This window comes from Ips typographus, linkage group LG2, assembly GCF_016097725.1.
Source record: "Ips typographus isolate SLU linkage group LG2, UJ_Ityp_2.0, whole genome shotgun sequence".
NCBI classification, from domain to species: domain Eukaryota; kingdom Metazoa; phylum Arthropoda; class Insecta; order Coleoptera; family Curculionidae; genus Ips; species Ips typographus.
Window position 1 is genome coordinate 19,334,271 of NC_138423.1, and position 23,552 is coordinate 19,357,822.

Consider the following 23,552-nt stretch of genomic DNA (forward strand, 5'->3'; position numbering starts at 1 on the left):
GTGTAGGTACCGTAAACTCAAATTACATGTTCCGGTGCCGGAGGCGCAGCACAGAACCATTCTTCGGGTGACATAATAAGATTACCATAATACGGCACTGGTTATGTCCCGTAAGAACAGTATTTTTTCCACTTTGAACGGCCGCTAGGTGCTCACCGGTGCCGATTCTTCAGTCCGTTTTCGCATCTGCGTTGAGACGCTGTCGGGTACTGGTTTTTGTTGCAAAATAAGATGCGCGCCAATCGTTCGAATTGAAGTATCTTTGATATAGCTCAAATCACAGGAAAGGCAAGTAATTTTTTTATTCTGTACGCAGAAAAGGTTAATTTTGTTAAAATTATGAGAAAAATTTTTAAAATGTCCCGGTTACTTAAAAATAACAAAGCAGTGGATTTACAAAAAAAAGCTGGATGAGGGTTAACGGAAACCGAAACGTCAGAAATATTTTGTGTTAATTTTGGTCTTAAAAAACCCCATATAAAACATCAATTATCTCCTTAAATACAGCTGACTTAAAAATACCCAGATGGGCGGAAGTTTTTTTCTAATTTATATACATACTTAGACCGGTATATTCTAGAGCTTTTATATCGAGTCGTTGATTATTTGTGGCACATTAAATCATCGCATTTACGCCTGAACTCACTACCTAGCAACCATAAATCTGAATTAATTTTATTACAAAATGATATTTATGCGAACTTATAATTTATAAATCACAAATGGAGATTAATGTCGCGTGCGGGACGCGTATCTCAAGAAACGGTATAAATGTTATAAATACCGTAAGCTGATGGCATAACAATTTTTTGCCCAATATCGTTAAACGTTAATATACAGGGTGTTTCAGAGTTGTTTGGCAAAATCAAGCAAAAAGTTCAAGAGAACATGTATCCGCAAGCTTAATGTATTAGATTTCTTGTTAAAATTAAAGGTTTCTTACAGGCAATCGTTTTCTTATACCAGAAATTTATGAATTTGGGATACATGTTCTCTTGAACTGTTTGCTTTATTTTGCCAGGAGAATCTCCCGTAGGCTTTTGTCACAAAAACTCTGAAACAGCCTGTATAACATAGTATACATTTCTCCCTGTACAGAACATTAAATGAAATAGGTAACAAAAATAAAAAATGGCATTTGTGAGCGTTTTTCTAAAATATACCAAATACTCCATAGTGAATTTTAAATAAATTAATTTTGAGTATTTTGTCTTCACTGTATAGTTTTGTAAACATTTTTTTATATTTTGACTGAATTGAAGTTGTCGAGTGCTTACAAGAAGTAGATGACAAGGGTGACAAAATTATGCATACCAAATTAACAGTAAGAAAAGAATCGTATCATAATAAACTGTAAACCAATGCTTTTGAAGATGTTTAGTTATAGAAAGTGTTATTTACACAAAATAGGCAATCTGGAGTAAAATATAAGATATACAGGGTGATTCCAAAGTTGGTGCTTTCCTTTCACCTGCGAAGAGGGCTTCAAAAAATAAGGTATTTTTTCCTTTGACGCTTTTTCGAAATATGAATAATAACAAAGATACTGGGTGTCAAAGTTTTACTGAAAAAAAAAACAAAATAAAAAATATTTCTTATTAACAGACATAAAGAAAAACAAAAGATTTCAGCCGCCTTTAAACTAAGTTTTAATAATTTGACACTTAAAACAGCATTTAATTTTAGGCAGGCATTAAGACGGTTTTTATTTTTTTTACTGGGTAAGGGTGCGTCGTAGCAAAAAATAATAAAAGGGGTTTTATTTTTAGAATTGAACAAGGAATTCAATAATAAATTTCATGTTGTTGTTATTGTTCATATTTCGAAAAAGCGTCAAAGGAAAAAAAAACTTTATTTTTTGAAGCCCTATTCGCAGGTGAAAGGAAAGCACCAACTTTGGAATCACCCTGTATAATGCTCCGTATGTTAAAATCATTGTTTTCTATTATTTCCATTCTACAAAAACAATTTTTCAAAATCTACAAATATTCATTACTTAGTCACATTATTGTAAAACAACCAGAGGTTTACTGATGAGAGACACAAAAGTTCAGAAACCTCATCAATTAATTGTTTTAATTAGTTAGGTCCCAAACGGCGATTTGTATGACTAACGAGCATTTCAAATAATAATGCAATCAGCATAAATTGCCATTATTAAATAATCACGTGCACTTTCTTTATTTTCTATTCGGTTATAACACACTAAACTATTGTCCAAAACGGTGATGATTTTCTCACCGTCATTTTCCCTCCTTTGTCCGCTAATTATTTATTTTTGCTCGCATTTTAATTAAGTGTTTTTTCATTGTTTGCCATAACATTTTGCGCAAGAATTTGTTATAGTTTCTCAATCATCAAATAAAACAATTTTATAATATCCAATTTGTTTTATGAACAAACACAAACAATGTGATAAAAAGTGATCTAGACCTAGAGAATCATTAAAAATTTTGAATATTGATATTAATAATGTTTTGTAAATGAATGTTTCCAAAACCACATATGCTTCACATGTTTCACTTGTTGTTGTAAATTTGATACTAATGTCAAAATAATTCTTATTGAATTTTGTAGATTGTTCTACAGTTTTTACAGAAAACTGTTCTACAGTTATTTTCTTACTAGACTTCCTGATTATCACGATTGTAAAGAAATTACTGTAATAACTGATGAGCTAAACAAAAAAAATGTTACGTAACTTAACAAGTACGTAATTAAAGATGAGTTTCCTTGTTTCTGTAAGTACTATTGATATAGGTTAGTGAACACCAGCTGTTAATACTATTCTGAAGATCGGTCATCACCTGAACGGAAGACAAAACTACTCGTACGGTTAGAAAGGAAGAAAGCGGCAGCACTTCGAGCAATTCGTGTGTACAGATAGCGGTACCACCAAGTCGCTAAGCCTAATTCGAAGACAATCATCGTTGAAGAGGTCATTACCATTCAAGGTCTCCGATTCAGCGGTCTTTCTCTGGGTCACTGTGTAATTTGAATTTGGTTAACGTGTTAGTCTTCTGTTGCTCTCCCTATTGCAGTTCTCCATACTTAGGAAATAAGGATTCAAAATCATTGGGAATTAATGCACCATTGTGTCGGGATTTAAAGATGAAATATTGTTCCGGCAATGGACAAACAAAAGCCGAGACTACGGAAACTCGTTTATTATTCTTTTGCCAAGTGAAAATATGCAAATTTTTTATTAAACAATTATGCTGCTTGTGTTGGACGCCTGAATGTGGGATCCTTTTTTTTCTAAGAGAAACAGATGCAATTATATTGTTTAGAATAAAAGAGTGCAACGCTATACTTGTAGAAGTTATAATGATTTCAATTCGAGTGTGTTTTGCTAATGATGTCACCAGCCCATAATTCTTCTACTACAGTAGAGACGTTATAGAGTGGAATGCTCTTCATGATCTATTAGTTAGATGTGATTTAGACCAACTTTTGTTGAAGAGAAGAGGAGTAATCTACAATGTTTTTCTGTCATTTTCATGAACTTCGTAGGTAATGAACGACGTTAACAATAAGAATGATCATAATAAGATGCACCTACAACAGCTTTTTGCCATACACTCATTTTCTAACTGATAGTGTTATTTTGTAGAAGTGCACAAGTTGTTGAATTAACTTATTATTGTGATAGATCCTTTAATTGTTAACTCACATGATTCCGTAACTTGATTTTACTTTTCTGCTCAAATTTTCAGTTTCACAATTATTTTGAAGTCTTTCTCTAGCTAGATGTGACTTTTAAGTCACGTGATTTCTTTCATTAATCCCTTCAAAACGAATGGTGAACCACTACTTCTGTTTGTTAATAACTTTAGAAACAGACGAATATATGCTGTAAATCTGTATTTTTGCTTGCAACATAATTCAGATGCGCGTAACACACACCAAATTACAAAACAACCACATTGCTAGTTGTGGTTCACCATTCGCAGTTAATTAAGTTCCTCACATATTAATATAGCTAAATCACGTGAACACACAGTAGCACGATATTAATTTAGACAAACTCACTTGTTACCATCTGTTAATGTAAAAACTAAGCAATAAAATAACAATCTATATAAATTGCATAGGAAACTATACATTGTTTTCTAGTTGTAGATAAAGTGAATTTTAAGTTAATCAGTATCTGATAAATTTTAGAACACCCAAATGAATCTGCCATGGAAACAGGAGTTTTAATTATATCAATCCTGATAACGGTGGTGGGATTGGTGTCCTCAAAATCCGCATTGCCTAATCGCAAGTACTCGTTCAAAGTGCCCGTGAACACCATCACAGATATTCAAACGTCTTGCGATTCCCAGAACATCAACATCACTATCAACACAGCTCAACCATTTAAAGGGGTGGCCTTTGCTAAAGATTTTGCCCAGGAATGCAAAACGTTTGGTAATCGTCATCCAATTAATTTAAAACAACTGTATAATTTAAAAAAAAAAATTATTGTAGGAACATCCGGTACTAGTGTTTTTTTGAGTCTGCCTACATCCGGATGTGGGGTACGACTGACTACAGTTGCTGATGAGGCTAACGCAGCCAAGATGAGGTACTCAGTCGCTTTGGTGCTACAACAAGACCGGTTTCTGAGACAAATTTCGGATCAGGAAAAGAGAGTTTACTGTGCTTTGGAAGATGACGCTTTTTTAGTGAAAAGTCAATCGTTGTTCCGTGCTTTGAAGACTGAAATCAACGACAAAAGGGTTCATCATAGGTTAGTATACTAATTAGTATTATACATAAATGTAGTAACTGTAAATTTGATTGATGATCTTAGTTAAAAGACACTTAGAATTAAGAATAATATATTATACAGGTACAGATAAAATTTTAAAATGATACAATAGGGGTTCCATGATAAAGAAGAGAAAAAAGATAGGGATGTAGTTGGATTTTTACCTTTTGAGAATGACGTCATCTTTTTACATCTTTGTTTCGCGCATATCAAACATGTGAAATAGACAATTTTAGCAAAAAAGGCACGTTGTTAATTTTGTCGTCCTGTCAAATTAAAAACGTTGACATTTACTGTCATTTTGATTTAAACGAATATCAAAGGTGTAAAAATGCTGCGCTACAATGAGAAGGCTCAAATGCTAATTCTAAATGTGCTGCTTTTTTTCGAGTACGAAAAGAAACAGTTTCCAGATGTCAACTGAAACTCTCATGATCACTCATTTTTCAAAGCATTTGTAGGTTAAAATTTGTGATCTAATTCCAGACATGCGTGTTTTTTCACCTGCTTGACGTCATTCTCAAAGGGTAAAATTTTGACTATACACAGAAAAGTGTCATTTGACCAACTGTTAAATGACGTCACTAGGAATGTAAAAACACCGTTAAATGTGTGCGAAAAAATTACATATCACTTGTTCACTTACTTGGTTGGTTTTGTCAACGGTGTATTTATAATTTGTATCTAGCTCTGTCAAATGTCATTAAAGCCTACCTGGTACACAGCATTACACTACAATTTTAATGACACTTTGTGTGAAGAAGACCTTAGTTGTTCAGTCATGTCGATGCGAACAATTTATTCAATTTTTCATTCAACCAACAATGTCGGTTGAACAATACCGCAACAACATATGCGATTTACATTCATAAAGCAAATTTTCCTTTCTTTAACACTTCTTGTAAGTCGGTTATTAACGGGTTTCCATTAAACTGTTTTGTATGTGTGTATATCGAGAGCGTGCATCAATTCAAAAACTCGGTCAAATTATATTCAAAAAAGTTACCGCTCGGACTAGTTACGGATAACGATGTAACGGTCAGTTTGTTCTACATTTTATTTATTTAGTTTTACGACTACATTTAACTGGTTTTTGCATAAAAACGCAGAGTTGGCCGCTTGATGGACGAGGGTTGGTCCAAGGACCTGAACGAAAAAGAACTGGAAGACGAATTGACCGAAGCAATGGCAGCTGCCAGAGCTTGGATGGAAATCAATCCGGAGAAACATTTACAGCATTCGGCCGTAGAGGTGGGGGAAACTGTTTTGTTGACAGTTAAAGCCACTCTTCCAGGTAAACTTCCATTAAGTCGCTTACAAGTTGAAATTAACGTTCAAATTCCAGCTGGAATTGGGTGGAGAATAGTGGACTGTACCGCGCACGACGGTTTGGGGGATTCCTCCCAAAAGTTGTTGGATGAACACGGTTGTCCAGTGGATGAAGCTTTACTCCCTGCTCCCAAATTTGGACCAATCAGACCGATTGCCTCTATGCGGCATCAGGAGGCGGTGGCTAAGTTTGCCGCCTTTAAATTTCCCGATAGGGATAGGTTGCATTTACGATGTCGTTTGCAGATTTGTCGAGGCTCATGCCAAAAGGTCAGTTGGTGAAATAGCTCAGTATTCAATATCCTGTCATCCAAAGGTCCATTCACAGGCTTATACAGATTTATTTTAAATATCCCATAATCATCATCATCAATCAGCCCTCTGCGTCCATTGCTGGACAAAAGCTCTTTTCTGTCTTGCGCGCTACAAAGCCAGTTTTTTGTAATGTCGTCTGTCCAGCGAGTTGGTGGTCTTCCTTTATTTCTTTTATCGGATCTGGGTCTACATGCAAGTAATCGTTTTGTCCACCTGCCATCTTGCATGCGAGCCACATGTCCTGCCCAGTTCCATTTGAGGTTTTGCTGCATGTACGACCACATGTCCCATAAGCGCGTTTAAATAATAGTACCAACAGTATTCCTTCTGATCTCCGAAATTTAAAAAAGATATTGGTACTATTTGTATGTCGCAATTTAAAAATGGATTCTGAAATGTTGTCATTCTGGCAACAATGCAAGTTTTGCGTTTTTAGAATTTAAATATGGTTGATGACAAAAGGTTTTCTCTCCCTAATTTCTACGCCACTGGAACCAAATAACACTCAGTAGCGTTTGGTTTCGTCATAAGCCTGCATTCACCATCACTAGTCAAGAACTTTATTAAATAGATAACGTGGATATCTAAAAACAGTCAAGTATTAAGTTATTTATAAACACCTAGTTTGCAAATATGTTTTTTTTTGTCTCTCACTGTATAGTCAGAGCCATTTTATCAAAATCACACATTTTATAGTTTAACAAATTAAAAATATAAATTTGTAGTTGTTCATTTGAGAATCCAACACTCGCCAAAACATCGAGTACTACAAAAATTGATTCTGATAACTGCTCTTAGTCTTAAACCAAACTTTTGACAGTTTGCAGAACACAGAGACAACAAAAAAATTTAATTTTTTTGAAACCAAGTAATTTGAAGTATTTCTTGTCGATTATTTCCCTCATTGTACTAGCAGCCAATCAAATTCCGAGAACCTTTCTAGTTCCACCAATGGAAACCGTTTTATACTGATTAAATCCCTGGCTGCTAAAATTTAACAGCGATTAAACACCTACCTTTTTCGAATACGTTTTTTGAAGAAAATTTGATATTAAACGAAACGGGATTTAGACACTTATAAAATTTAAGTTATCTTCTTCAATATTAACAATTAATAAATCACTGTAACGTAGTTTTCATTAAATAATTACATAAATTAAAATATTTTGACGTATGATTGTCAATTTGAAATGTAAACAAAAATATACATGACTGAACGAAAATCTGTCGTCTGCTGGGGTGAGTTCAATATTATCATCAATTTCATCACGTTTAGTTTAGTATTTGTGTTCTACCTAAGGTGTTTTCTTGTTAATAAACTAAAATGTGAGTTTTCAGGAAATAATCTTGACATATACCCCTCGGCGTTTACGTTTTATCACGTAAAATGTGCATTGGTAGGTTTTTTGCAAAATTTTTCTTTTAGGCAAATGGTTTCGTCTAAATAATTCTTTGGAAAAAATCCTTCGACCTGCGGTCTCAGGATTTTATCGTCGAATTATTTAGTCTCAATCATTTTCCAAGCAAAATTTTGCAAAAAATCACCTATGCACAGTTTACCCGATAAAACTTGAACGTCTCGGGATATAACCTATGAAAATTTTTAAGTAATTGTGCCATATAATGTGTATAAGTGCTCAAAGTTTGTGCACTTTATTGGTCGATAACAATGAAGTTGTCAGATACAGAAATTTAGTACTTTTTTGTACTTTCAAGGGATAGGTAAATCAAGTCGTAATGTTAACAATTTGATTGATTTTTATTTTGATTTGAATGTTAGTTCTAATAATATTCTGTTCTGGGTCCATGTTTTTGACCTTCTGAATACGCAGTACCAGCAAAGTTTCTTCAGTTTCTTCATCTTCAATAACCACAATTTGGATGACCTACGTTGATTTTATTTCTTCTAAAGCAAGTACGACTAAAATTTTTATTCATCTTCAATCGTTTACCTATTCTCTCTTGTTATCGGTTACTAAGAAAACAAGTTAATTTTTATACAATTCCTAAAAAAAAAACGTGTAAGGTACTTATCTAGAATGAGATACAATACCCCCTGTGAATGACCTACGGTTATACAATAATGAATTTGTTCTTCATCGATTTTGTATCGATATTTAAAACTGTTCCGGTTCATTATACTAAATCACGTTTCGGTTGGGGTGTTCTTAGAATTCTTGAAATAACCTCCAGACTGTTGATGAGCGTAACTTTTGGCCATACATAAACTGAAACGTCACTCCAAAACTAACTAACTTAGTTATTTATGTATTAAGAGCGAAAAGTTTGACTATTTTGCCCTAAGAGTGCAATTTACCATACAAATTAGTCCTAATAAGTCGTTCTTAAAGAATATTCTTCTTAAAAACGTTTAAATTTCCGGTTAAAAACACCCTAGATAATATCATCATTTTTGTGTACATATTGTGGAAATAATTTCACACATTCTTCGAAATAGAAAAAGGTGTATGTGTGATAATCACTAACATGACAGCAATAACTACATCAATTAAGTGAATGTGCCTTTATACAGGATGTGTTAGAATAAGTGGGCTCTAGAGCTAATCAGCGTGCTATTAAACAAAATAAAATTTCAACTTTTCCGGTCATAGTGCTTATTCTGTATAATAGCTTGTATGATTACCACACAATTTTTTTTTATTAAATCTAGAAAACTAGCAATTTTTTAAAACGTCGGAATTTTTTCTAGATTGACTGTAAAAGTGACAATGAGACTGAAAACCGAATAGGAAGGTCGAATTTCGACAGTGAAGGCGAAGTACTAGACCGACTGGAGGTGTACAACAGCGTGGAGGTTATAGCGCCGGAAATTGACGACGCCACTGATTTCAGAAAGAAAATGCAGTCGGCCGGTAAGTTTTTTAAAGAAAAAAATTTAACTATTTTTCAGAATTTTTCTGTTTGTCTTCTTGGCACTTTTCTGTACAGAAATATATCTGTCTTTTTCTTTTTGGGTACTTTTATTTTTCCACTTCTCCTCTTTGAAAACAGCGTATGAAATGTCAAAGTTTAATATTCTTAAAAATACAATTTAATAATATCTGAAAAATAGCTTGAGATGTGTGCCTTTGTACACGTTATTATCATTTAATATTGAAAAAAATAAGTTGTTGAATGTTACATAACTGACTAAAACGTTTCGGGCATTTAATTGGGCCTTCTCATGGGTTCACTCAATTTAAACTTACCAGTCTGTACAAGTGCTATGGTAATAATAGCAAAATGTTTTGAATATGGCAAATATATGGTTTGTCACAGTTTTATGCATGAGATTCCCTGTCTGTAGCTACCAAAATAGTAATCCTGTAGATCCCTACACAAAGTTTTATTTAGTATTTTTTTGTAAAATCAAAACGAAAATCATTTGAACTCAATTTTCACCATGTTCTTCCTTCAGTTTCATAACTTTATATTATAATTTTGACAAATGGAATTTTTTTGCTTGTTTGCTAAACATGAAAACAGCAAGTTGGTGCAGTGGTTGGTTCCTATTTGAACTATCTATTCGTAGGTCGCTCAGTGACATCATTTAAAACAATTGATCACATGGTTTTTCCATTCGAGAATAATGTAGTTGCCACGTGACTCACTGTCAAGTGATGTCACAGAGCACCCTCCAAGCATCATTGCAAGTGTGCTCTTGGAAACAAAGAATTTCAGATTTCTTTTAAAATTTTTCCCAACCGATTAATACAGTTTGCAGAGGACCATACATGACTGTAATGACACGTTCAAAGGTACTTTAATTTCAATCTAGAACACTTTGTTAATTATGTATCTCTTTTCTTTTTCGATTTTTGAATTTCGGAAAAAAACATTAACTAATAAGACTTCATCTTTAAAATTTCACTGAGATGTAATATGGACAATCAGGTGACAGCATTAATAGATCTTATTATTAATTAAATCTTGTCTGTAATTTTTGAAGTTTTGTAATATAAAGTATGATTTATATTAAACTAAAAAACCTTTAAGTTCAACACCAATGAAAAATATGGTTTTGACATATTACTTTTATAATCTTATTTTATAAAATTGACATTTTATTGGTGGGCACGTAGCACGTGATGGTTGTGCACTCTGTGGAAAAGAAGAACATAATTTTCAAGGCTTTTTAGGTGAATGTAGTTTTGAAATCGCTTGTAACCACTTTTCAGGTTAGAACACAACAATCAATAGAACACGTCATTGTGACGGATACTTTTTTAAATGAGGGCACACTATCAATCCTGAAATATCGATTTTTCTAGCACACGTGACGAACAAATATGCATATCATACTAGTTTACTGTTGGAACATAACGTTATCCTAGAATGTTGTGGTCTACTAAACGTCAAACCTAATTTTGATGACGTTGTTGACAAGCCAACTGAACGCCGCCATATTTGTTTAAAGTCAGAGAGGTACACCGGTGTCCAGTGTTTTTGACACAGTTGATTGTTTACAGAGTTTAACGTTTGTTATATCCGGTATATTTAAAAGATAAGACAGTATATTTAAATGATCTTGCTGCTTTTCATGAATGCGGCAAATATGGCCGACATCTGTCAAAGTCACATGTTCTGTCATAGGAACTGTCTTGGAACTTGTTTCTGTATTCTTTTCCTCTCTCTCTGCAATATTGCGGTACATAAAATAAATGAGCCTTTTCCTCTTCGTGCTCATCGGTTTTTTTCTTTTCGCTTCGATTAAAGCCACACACACATGCACACGACATTGACAAATACGACCGAATCAATCTTCTCTCTTTGGATTATAAAAAAAAGACGAGACCTGGTGCATCTCGAACGCGCGGTATTATCAAGTTATCCGCGACGCGAATAATTTATTCCGGTTTAATTGACGGTTGAGCGGGAAACCGTGCGTTCCGTCATTTTTTTAAATGCGTGCGGCGCATTACGTAATTGAGGGGTACGACCGAGAAAGTGGTCGATTTTTATGCCGTTCACAAATTTACAACCCGAACTGACCATTTCAGCCCGGATGGTACTGCAACACGTAATGGGACGGTTTCTATGGGAATCTATCAATGCGTTTTCCGCAACGGACGATACTATACATATTCATGAGATCCAGCGATGCCTTCTACAGAAATGACAATTAATAAGATTGTTTTTTACAAAACCCGAAGCCAACTTTTACAATCACGTGTTATTTACATGCTATTAGTTAAAAATGGTCACGTGATAAAACGTCTTGTCATCTGTCAACTTTGCAAGTCAAATAAAATGCCATTTTATTCTATAGTGTTAACTACATTTATGCCCTATACCGTGAGTAGGTTTAGCATTACAAAAAATATTACTAATAAAAAATTAGTATTTCTTTCAAAGGTTCAGACTTAAACTTGGCTTAAAATGACGGTGCAAATAGGGATTAATTAGTTAAATTATTCCATCACATGACCAGCAATGTTGTATCAATACGGGATCACATGACATAAAACCTGTTTTTGATTATGCTGGTCTTGAAAAAGTTTCAAGTTGTCGTTAAACTTTTGACTTCTTAAAATTTAACAAATAAATCTTTTTGAAAGACTGAGAAGTAATAGAGGTAATTTACCAACTTACTAAAAATATTGTCCTGTCAATAGAACAATCAGTTCAAGGGCGGCTAAAATGTATGCGAACCATTTTTTTTCAATTAACTCGCAAGGGGTGGCGAGAATCGCATTATCGGTTGGCGCTCAACTGTGTAAACTGCAATTTGTAAACTATAATATTACGAGTAATGGATAAATTATGGGGTAATACCACAGAGTTGGACGGGTCGAAAGTAAATGTGAACAAAGGAAAATGTAATGAAAATTGATCGGCTGCAAGCCGAGCGTGGCAAATAACTCTCAGATTCTCTGACTTTTTTTCTTTCGGTCAGTGGTTTTTTCTGGTTTTGTTGATTGTTCCTTAATTCTAGTGTTTACTCAATGGTCGGGGTGTGAATTATTGGACTTTTATTCAAGTAATGTACACTTTACTGCACATTACTCATATTCCGTATAATTGAAAGTATGAATAAGCCAAAAAAAACTTAACCCATCTAAATAGCTTTCTTTTTTCTGAACTGAACACATTTTGTTAAACGCTATTTTTAAAAATATGTTACAGAGTTTGACACTTATCCGTTTCCGAAAATACCTGGTGACCGGACATTTTGCGTTTCGGTGGACAAGATGGCAATCACTTTTTGCGTCCTGGGATTCGTTTTCTTGGTGGCTGTAGGCGTTGCCGCCGGTGCTTTAGTGCAAGGGCGCAAATCCCAAACTGGAATTCAGTTTTACCCCAGGTAATTGTTTTACCATAGAAAACATTATAAATCTAGATTTACATGTCAATGGAAGTGTTTGAAGTCGCGTTTTGACAGATTGGACATAGCTATTATGATAATTTCTCCGCGAGAGGGCGTTTTGCATGGCACACTAGATATGTTTTGCTAAGCCGGTTTAATTTGGTTTACATAAAACAATAAAAACTCTAGAATAGTTTACTCCTTTAATTGACAAGTTACGTTAAAATATCATAGAAAACAAAAGATAGAGCAGACTTCAAGCTTTCCAAAAATATCCCTAGATGATTGATCACACCGTTTGGCCACTAGAGGGCGTCAAATTTCCTTCACCATAAAATGTGAAATGTTTTATTGTTTTTCTATTTGTTAATATCAGGTTTTGATAAAAAAAAGGTGTATACTATAGTAAATAAGTAGTACCATAATGCTTTTATCAACGCAAATTCAATAATACTATGGATAACACCATAACATACTATTTGTGATGCTATTTTTTACTGTATAGGTCTTAAGTTATTTTTCAACAAAAAAGTAATTCAACAATACTCACTTAGTAGGAGGGAGATTAAAAACTAGGTCGTTTCCAACAAGGTTTTCCTAAGCTTTAAATAAGATGGGGTTTTTTTCGGGATTAGGAAACTTAGGAAACCTGCTGCTGCTCTTGGTTCATAATCTGACACCCTCATATCACTCACAAAACTCACGAACAACACAAATATATAACTTTAACTTTACTTTTAATAACCTTTTAGCACTTTAGTGAACGATATTCCAATTTTAAATTCAAAATAGATGTCATAGTGACAACAATAATGACAACTAGGAAATTAGTCGTTTTCTTTCGGATCTAAACGCGATATGATCCATAGGTCACGTGGCGTGCGTATAATTTTGTAATCATGGGGTCACGTGATTTGCAGAAAAAAATGAAGTGTTTCCCTTCGGCGGCGGATTCTATCGAAATAGCTTTTAATCAAATGTCAAATTTTGTGTCTTCATGGCCTCCTATTTAAGATGGAAATCTAGATTTATAGGCCGCATTCGTTTTCACGCTCCATGGAAGGAGCAGAGCGTTTTTGATGTCACAATGACGTAATTTGACAGTTGGTCAATCTACGATTTTTCTAAATTACGTCATCGTGACGTCAAAAACGCTTTGCTCGCTCTATGAAGCCTTAAAAACGAATGTGGTCATAATATTTTCTATGTTGTTTTTCTAGCTAATATTACTGAAATTACCTGACAAAACTGTAAAGCTATTTTAAAAAGTAGAGCAATGCCAATCATAACTTATGTTTTAGTCAAGTGGAAAAAACGGATGTGGATAAAGTAGTTTTATTGAAGCTTAAAAAATTGATATTTTTTGCAGTCCTTAACGCCCACAAATCACTGCTGGGAAGAGCATATAACAAAAATCACAAAAATATGGATCAAAGAAACCTTTATTCATTTTTTTCTTGAAACAGAGGATTTGAACTAGAACAAACTTGACATTGACAATCTCAGCTCTCAGCTTTCTGCTTTTAATTGACCAGACGCCCTCTAGTGGCCAAACGGTATGACCAATCAACTCATGAGGGGATATTTTTGGAAAGCTTGAACACAAACTACGAACCGTACTGTGATTTACGCTAGTAACAACTTGAAACACTTTTTAAATTACTTAACACACTTATAATAAGTAATTTACTAGTATTTACAATTTCAGGAGTTTGTTTTCGAGCAGTAGCAGCGGCTCTGCCTTCGGCAGTAAACTACTCCTTCAGGACAGTCCAGTTTTCGGTCAGTCCTCTTCGTCCACTTCCAACAACCGACTGCAATACGGACGAATTTTGTAGTATTTTATAAGACTGAATAATCAACGGCATTGTATATATTAATATCATATGTTTTATCATATTTTATTATTTAACTTGTAGCTATTGAGTATACTAGAGCTACTCTTGTTGCTCTACAATACTTTTTTTAAACCTTCGGTTCTGTACATTTTTATTGGTTTAATTGTACCCAACCGACGTTTTTTTTTGCGGGTGAAGGGATGTCAATAAATATGGTTTTTTTAGTATAAATTGCAGTATTATTATTGTGGAAGAAAAATCTTATAACAAATGAGAAAGTATCTGAATTAGCCGTGCGTAATTGCGGCTTGAAAACATTTATTTCCACCCGTAAGGTATCGCTCGCAGCTCAAAGAGATTTTTTGCCCTCTGCACGATGCACTTTGCAGTAATCCATTAACAATTATTAAGACGAGATGACGAAACGAAATTATTAGAAGTAAATTACATCCATTTGGTCTATTCCAGCTGAGTCAGCGGCCGTAAAATCGGTTCCCAGGATCATTGAATCTATATGCACGTCGTTTGTCAGATCGGCAATAAGACGTCTTATTTGAGAAGTTTTTAAAGCCACCGGTGTTAAATTAAATTTTACACGTTAGCTGGTTCATTGTTGTCATCTTTATAATTATACAGCGCCAATGAACGGTTAACTAAACAGCCTTTTGTAACTTTGTAGCGACATCGGGCGCGGAACGTTTAAGCTTGAAGGGTTTTGTTGGAATGTACCGCCCCGAAGAATGTTGATTAAAATTCGCATAAATGAAGCAGAAACTATGGCAAAAACCACAACTGTCTCATTAAAGCCCTGTTATCTTGACGGTTCCCACCTGGTCCTGCTCGCGGTTACGACCAAGGCAAATTAGGGAACATTTTACAATTGAATTAACAATGGGAAATTACTTACCATTGTTTGTATAATAAGGGATTAGAACGTTCAATTACCTCCCCACGTAAATTTAATCAGTTAATAATTGTACAATATGATCTGCACAAGTTAACAAAACCACAGTGTGCACAACTATTAAATTCAGTCACCCTGTACATACTATACAGAAAGAACCAGGACGAACTGCTTAACAAACTTGGTTTTCGCACTTTTTAAATTTAATTTTTTGAGTCCAATTTTTGATCACCTTGTATCATTTTTGAGGTTTTTTGCACCCACTCTTAGAACCAAGCCCGTGTAACACGACAAAACGCAAAAACCAAGAAAAATCCGTTTACTGATATGAAAAAATTACAGTGGTTTTAGGTATTGCAAATGTAAAATTTCACATAAAATGGTAAATATCTTGGAAACGGATACAAATATACAGGTGTGGTAAATCCAAAACCGACCATAGGAAAACCGTGTAACGGACAGAGAAACGTAGATAATTGCATGCGCGGGACAAAGACAGAAAACGAAAAAAATATCAAGTAGGCCATATTTTCAGTGCGCTGTTGCCAAAATCCAATACCGTCGACAAAATTAGTTTTGTTCTTTGATTATTCTGAAGCGAGTTGTGTCAGGCATTACTCAAATGTACACTAACATAACACACTACTTTATTGTTGAATAGTAAACTTAATAAAATACCAATTAGAGTAACAAAAAAAATTAATTTTGTCGACGGTATTGGATTTTGGCAACAGCGCACTGAAAATATGGCCTACTTAATATTTTTTTCGTTTTCTATCTTTGTCCCGCGCATGCAATTATCTACGTTTCTCTGTCCGTTACACGGTTTTCCTATGGTCGGTTTTGGATTTACCACACCTTTATGTATAATTTGTCGTAGAATCCAAAAAAACAACAATATACAGGGTGTTTAATTTAAGATAAGCGAGTTATAGTCGGATTTTTACCTTTTGAGAATGACGTCATCTTTTTACATCTTTGTTTCTCGCATATCAAACATGTGAAATAAACAATTTTAGCAAAAAAGGCACGTTGTTGATTTTGTCATCTTGTCAAATTAAAAACGTTGACATTTACTGTCACTTTGATATAAACAAATATCAAAGTATTAAAAATGCCGCGCTACAACGAGCAAGCCCAAGTGCTAATTCTAAATGTGCTGCTTTTTTTCGAGTACGAAAAGAAACAGTTTCAAGATGGCATCCCAATTGATTATTCCAATGTATATGATAGAGCATCACAGGCTTTAAAAGTGAGTACTGCTACCCTATGTCGAATAAAAAAGGCTGGAATTCAGGCTGACGACTCCTATTTCACTAACATTTCTAAGAAAATGTCCGTCAGTAAAAACAAAATAACCGCTTTTATGAAGAACAAAATAAGAGATCAAATTTATTCAATGTATGCTAAAAAAGAATATGTAACAATGGCAAATGTGCGAAAACATTTAATTGACCAAATTGGAGAGCATTTTAACGCTTCCATTTCTGCTTTGCGAAGATGGTGTAAAAGCATCGGTTTTAAATGGAAAAGGACAAGTAACCGCCAATATTTGATGGAACTTCCAGACATCCAAATGAAGCGAATGAAATTTTTGAGGGAGTATACAAAAAACCAGGAAGCGTCGAATGGATTAGCACCTGTTTTTTTGGATGAAACGTGGATTTATAGCAAAGGTTCCTTTCGAAGTAGTTGGCAAGATGACACGATGTTTACAAGTTCTACTAAACGTACTCAAGGTAATTTATTGAAGTAAGAGTCCACATGAATACAATGACGATGACTTCTGCTGCTATTTCAGGTGATCGTTATATAGTACTTCACGCAGGAAATGAAAATGGCTTCATTAATAATGCGAGTTTGGTTTTTAAAAGCGGTTCGAAAAAAGGCGATTATCATGACAACATGAATCGAAAAAACTTTGAAAATTGGTTTAAAAATCAACTTATCCCAAATTTATCGGAAAAATTACTTATAATAATGGACAATGCGAGTTACCATTCTGGACTTTTAGAAGAAATTCCCCAGAAATCTTGGACAAAACAAAAATTAATTACCTGGTTAAGGAAACAAAATTACGATTTTGAAGAAAAAGCGATGAAAGATGAAATTTGGACTTTAGTTTGTTCAAAATTGATTCCACAAAAAAAATATTACCTGGATGAATATGTAAAATCTTTTGGCCACAAAATTTTAAGATTACCACCATATCATTGCCAATACAATCCTATAGAGATGGTCTGGTCCGAGTGCAAGAGAAAATATGATGAACATATGATAAGTTTACAAGGGACAGCAGTGGAAGTATTGACAACTTGGGAAAGGGTTTTAAGAGAAATGCCAGCAGAACATTGGAAAAACTACATTCAACATGTCAACAAGCTCATAAACCATTCTTGGAACACCATAAAATACTGTGATGTTTCAGACATTGAACCACTCATTATTACTGAAGCCAATAATGATTCAGATTCTGAATTAAGCTCGGAATTAAGTGACTCCGAGATTGAAGATATTTTCATTTAGCTACCCACTCATGTATATCTTCTTAATTCTTTATTTTTGGGGTTATTTTGGTTTTACTGACCAACATTTTCTTAGAAATGTTGGTGAAATAGAAGTCGTCAGCTTGAATTCCAGCCTTTTTCATTCGACATAGGGTAGCAGTACTCAATTTTAAAGCCTATCCTGCTCTATCGTACACATTGGAGTACTCAATCGGGATGCCATCTTGATATTGTTTCTTTTTGTTCTCGAAAAAAAAAACACATTTAGAATTAGTACTTGTTTGTAAATTGTATGGTTTAGCTTGTAATTTTACTACGATAGCACGTTAAATTTTGCCGTTGTGTATTAAATATATGTATGTATGCATATAGTAAATTTCTTTGTATGTATTTCTTTTTCGTAAGATTAAGTTACAAATTACTATTTTCGCTTTATTATGCAAAGTACAATAACACAGCACAAAATCAATGAACATTAATAATATATTATGTTATTAGGAGTAGAAGAGATCTTTAAGTGAGTGCAAGCACACCTATTCACTGAATGAATGATGATTAAACTGAAACTCTCATGATCATGTGATTTTCAGGGCACTTGATCATCAGTCACTTCCGAACGCACTAATTTTTCAAAGGATTTGTAGGTTAGAATTTGTGATCTAATTCCAGACATGCGTGTTTTTTCACCTGCATGACGTCATTCTCAAAGGGTAAAAATTTGACTATATAATTTTTATGTTTAAAATACAGGGTGCCCGTTTTACGAACTACACCATGGGAAACTCAAAATATTCTACCTTTCACTCTCTTTCCAATCATGTCAAGCGAAAAAAGCGCAGTTGCCAAATGTTCTCAGTGGACGTCTCAAACGCGAATTCTCTTTGTTTCTTGTGCTTAGCACTACAAATAACCAAAACTCAGTTATTTTTGGACTTTTAGAGAATTTTAAAAATTCAAAATATTCTACGTTTCACCCTCTTTCCAATCAAGTCAAACAAAAAAAGCACAGTTGCCAAATATTCTCAGTGGAAGCCTCAAAACGCGGATTCTCTATATGTTTCTTAAGCTTATCACTACAAATAGCCATAACTTGGTTATTTTTGGACTTTCAGAGAGTTTCAAAAACTAAAAATATTGTACGTTTCACCGTCTTTCCAATCATGTCAAACAAAAAAAAGCACAGTTGCCAAATATTCTCAGTGGACTCCTCAAAACGCGGATTCTCTATATGTTTCTTAGGCTTAGCACTACAAATAGCCATAACTTGGTTGTTTTAGGACTCTCAGACAGTTTTAAGAATTCAAATTATTCTACGTTTTACTGTCTTTCCAATGATGTCAAGAGAAAAAAGCGCAGTTGCGAAATGTTCTCAATGGACGTCACAAAACGCGGATTCTCTATATGTTCCTTGAGCTTAGCACTACAAATGGCCATAACTTGGTTATTTTTGGACTTTCAGAGAATTTTAAAAACTCAAAATATTCTACGTTTCACCCTCTTTCCAATCGTGTCAAGCGAAAGTTTATTTACAGAGATACAAGAAAGTATTAATTAAAGCAATTAGGAGTCGATTAAAATGCCGCTTTAAAAATTTAAAAATTCTTAGTAATTCCAGAGAGAGAAATTTTGGAAATTAGATTTAATTTTTTTTCTAAATTATTTGATAAGATAACTCAAAACAAAAGACACTTTGCCATTGCCACTTTTCCTCCTCTACCACGTGACAATATCAAATTTCCTTTCCCACGTTTCGGTATTTAGTAACCATCATCAACTTTATTTTTTTTTTGGACGCCATAATGGATTTCGAACATTTCTGAAATAGACTATCTTTTCTTTCATATTGTCAGTTTATTGAAAATAACAAAAATTATGTCCTAATAAAGGGTTTCTTGAAAATAACAACTCAACAATTCTCTGTTAAGTCACTTGACCATCATTGACATTTTCAAACCGATGAGCATGTGACACGGTTAAATGACGTCACGGAATCCCCTCTGACTTTCTAATCAATTGTTGATAAATGTTAGGTTATCGCACTTTTCTGGGGGTTTCCTGACTTATTTGATGAAAGTGTCTAAAAATAAATAAAATTTACTGTATCATTTTTCCTCTTTTTCCAAGTAGCATTATCATTAATGACATAAAAAGTTTCAGTTTTTGAGAACCATCATCAGTTTTTAGGTTTTTGTTTTGGGAACGCCGTACTAGATAGAATTTTACTTATTTAAAATGTATTTTGTTACAGTTTAGCTAAAATATCACAAACTGTATCTTCACAAAGAGTGCATTGTAAGGTAAACTTCAGACTAAAGAAAAATACAAGATTTCTTTCGGGGAAAAATGGAAATCAAGGTATATCTACTTCCGGTATAAGCAAAAGTGCCACGCTCCCCCATCGAAATTTTGAGAATTATGGTTATTATGGTTTTTCCATAAAAGATCGCGACGGTTTGTGATGAAATTTTTCAAAACTATGGTTTTTCACAGTTTTTTTCATAATAGAACACGATGAACCGCCGCGATCTACCATGTATATTTCTCTAAAATAGTTAATAACTAAAGCAAAATTGGATTTACAGATTGCAAGGCATCTGAAACTGGTAATTTCAACTTTTAAGCGTCTAATGAAGTACAATTTCAGGAAAATTAAAACTCATTTGGATGCAATTTTCCAACCTTAACAATTGCATTAAAGCAGTCATTAAGATAAATCACGGAAGAGTTTATGGGGGGAAAGCCGGTGGCCAGTGGAATCCAACGGCCTAAGGACGACATCAAATAGTCGAACTTCTTCCTCTTATTGTCCTCAAAGCGTTTGCAAGCAGCACGTTTTTCGAAAATTCCTTAGAAGTGCAGCAAATTACAGTTTATTAAAGCCAATTTGACCAGTTCAACCCGGAGGAATAATGGCGACTTAACCGCCTCCCTAACGTCAGATGGCCGCGAATTAGATATTATAGTCCGGAGGGCAACAATACCTAAACACCATTTAAATCAAAGGTACTATCGAGGTGTTAAATGTAACGTAGACGCCGTCACTGGCCGACCACTATTTCTGTGAACGTCTCGGCTATTTGAAACGAGAGTGAGTACCACCTACGAGTGGCTTAAAAGAAAATCCTCCCATTTAGAAAAGTATTTAATCGATTTGCTAATTACTTCCTGAAACGGATCCTTTTGTAGTTCTGGGATCATTTATTAATTTTGCGTTTCGGATAATTGCCGCGCGATGCGTTACGATAAAACCCATCGGAATGATTTATAAATTCTGAACCACTCACGATCTAAAAGGTTAATTTAGGTTAAGTTGTTGAGCGTCAAAATGATATACAATAACCTTAGCTAGGATGATGTTTTTGTTGATAAAATTACAGAATCTTAATCACCCATCTTGTACTGACATATTGTAATGTCAAACTAAACTAAAAATCAACCAAACTTTAGATTACTGGCCAATGTTCAAAAATGTTCCAAAATTCTCCGTTAGAGGCTCTTAGAACGTTAATATTTGTAATTTTTTTTACTGCTTACAGGGTAAACTGACTATTTTCTAGATAGCAAAGACATATAAAATTTTGAGAGAGTCGATATGGTTATTTCATACTTTAAAAGTTGTTTTGTTGCTGGTTCATTTTAACATTGGCCTGTTAAAATGAAGGACGGCTTTTCATTTCTTGCGTGACAGTTTTTATTTCTGTTGGCGCGATTTACCGCCCTTTTTCATTATCTAGAGCTGCTTGATTGCCTTTTATGTCTGAAGTTTACGAGCGAAAAATGGAAATTAGTCAGTTATGCTGTATAGCATTGTTATCGATTACCTATAGGTACTTAATCGGTTCACTTTAAGTCATTTTGCTACTTGAATCCAGTGTATCAATCTGACTTTTGTTACACTCTATCTCAATGAAGTCCCATATACAGAGTGTTTTGTGCAGAATTTGAGGGTGGTTTATTTTTAATTGTAAAGAAGGAACTAAAAAGTGTAGTATAGTACAGTTAACAAAAAACTAACAGTTTCATATTTATTTATATATCAATTGTCAACATTGGAAAGTGGATTGGAGTGGACAGGTTGTGAAACGCCATTGCTATACAATTCAAAATGCATTGAACTTTGAGTTTGGTTAGGAATTGTTCAAATTTCATTGGTCTCCAGTAACTCTACCTTAATCTAACCATTACGTCAAAATAAAATTAGCAAGAATGAAAGAAGAAAGTTTTACTTTTTTGACATTACAAAATATGCTTATTGGTACTGTATGTACGTACATAAACAATACATTGATCAGAAAGGTATCAAATTGCACAACTTATGTAAACTAAAGTACTATTTTGGCGTCACCGTAATCTTTTACAGACTTTGTGTGTGACGTTACAAGCGACTTTCTATAGTTGTACCTAATATTTCTACTGGGTTGTTATGAATTGGTCACCTAGTTTGATTGAAATATTTTGAGGACGTTCTGAATAACATAAAATGCAATCATAAGACTGCCAAAAGCAAAAACTTGACTTTCATAATGTCAGAAGCTTCCAAATATAACTGAAAACTTTCCAAAAATTGTTATAGGCCTATTCAGTGCCTTTAACCTTCAAAATTGCTATAAACTGAACTGAACCTTGCACCTGTTTTAAACTTTTCAAAATTTTTCTAAAATTGCTAGAGGCCTTTTAAGTACTACTGAAGATAGAAAATTCCAGATTCCTCTTTCTGTCTGACAGGTGTCTTCAATCTTCAAATCTTTTCTAAAATTTGTAGTAAGTTATTTCAGAATTTCAGGAGACCTCTAAATTGTCAAAGGCTTACAGAAATCATTTTGGAATTGTTAGAGGTCTCTAAGTAGGTACTAAAGATTTCTCTCTCTAGTAAATTGTTAGGCGTTTACTAAAGTGACTTCTACAATCATTTTCACAATGCCAGAGGTCTCTAAATTATACTGAAATCCTCTTTGTCTTGTATTTTTTGTTGCCAATAACTTAAAAAAATTGTGAGTGAACCTAATTTAGTTTGTTGTTTTTTTCCTAGAATTTAAACAATTGAATTGTTTTACGAGTATTTTACTTGTAATCGATATGTAGCTATTAGTATAGTGTTTAATATGATCCAACGCCATTAAACGTGCATATAAAAGTGACGACTTGTTTTAATAACGTTTCATTACATTAAACAGCCGTAAAAGAAATGTACTGGACACAAATTGAGAATCGTTAGAGGCGTTCTTTGCGCCTCAGGAGCGCTCCGCTCAGGGGGCATTTCAATTTCGAAGAATAGTAAATTTTATGGTATTTTGGAATCGTTTTACGGCGCACTGTGTTTCACACGGTTGCACCATGACTTTCAACACTTTTGTGCCCTGTTAATATCTCATCATTTCAACTTAAAAGGTTCTAAAACAGTCTTGAAGCAGCAAGGAATGAAAACATCCTGTTAAGTGACATAGCTGGCCCCCCGATCTAAATTTATGGGACTTTTTCTTGATCGCAAATTGCAACCTGCGACGTAAACGGCATAATAAAGTTTTCCGGTTATAAATGGTTTATTAAACGGGCCTTCGGTTTTTGCATAATCCGAATAATTTTTTATCTACGGAAT

The 23,552-nt window shown here is 34.1% G+C and overlaps 2 protein-coding genes and 1 long non-coding RNA gene across 3 annotated transcripts in view; all 3 read left to right on the top strand.

The window, feature by feature from the left end:
• The window catches only part of LOC145724875 (uncharacterized), a 103,694-nt gene that overhangs the window by 68,406 nt on the left and 11,736 nt on the right, over positions 1-23,552 (top strand). The window lies entirely within an intron of this gene.
• On the top strand, positions 133-14,832 carry cyr (cypher). Its single transcript, XM_081974237.1, has 8 exons — positions 133-288; positions 4,165-4,413; positions 4,474-4,735; positions 5,866-6,050; positions 6,102-6,355; positions 9,111-9,273; positions 12,527-12,704; positions 14,416-14,832. Exons 2-8 carry the CDS (start codon positions 4,185-4,187, stop codon positions 14,543-14,545), a joined length of 1,401 nt encoding a protein of 466 aa, XP_081830363.1. The 5' UTR covers positions 133-288; positions 4,165-4,184; the 3' UTR covers positions 14,546-14,832.
• On the top strand, positions 16,382-18,679 carry LOC145724472 (uncharacterized). The gene is made up of 2 exons (XM_081972768.1): positions 16,382-17,188; positions 17,251-18,679. Exons 1-2 carry the CDS (start codon positions 16,564-16,566, stop codon positions 17,973-17,975), a joined length of 1,350 nt encoding a protein of 449 aa, XP_081828894.1. The 5' UTR covers positions 16,382-16,563; the 3' UTR covers positions 17,976-18,679.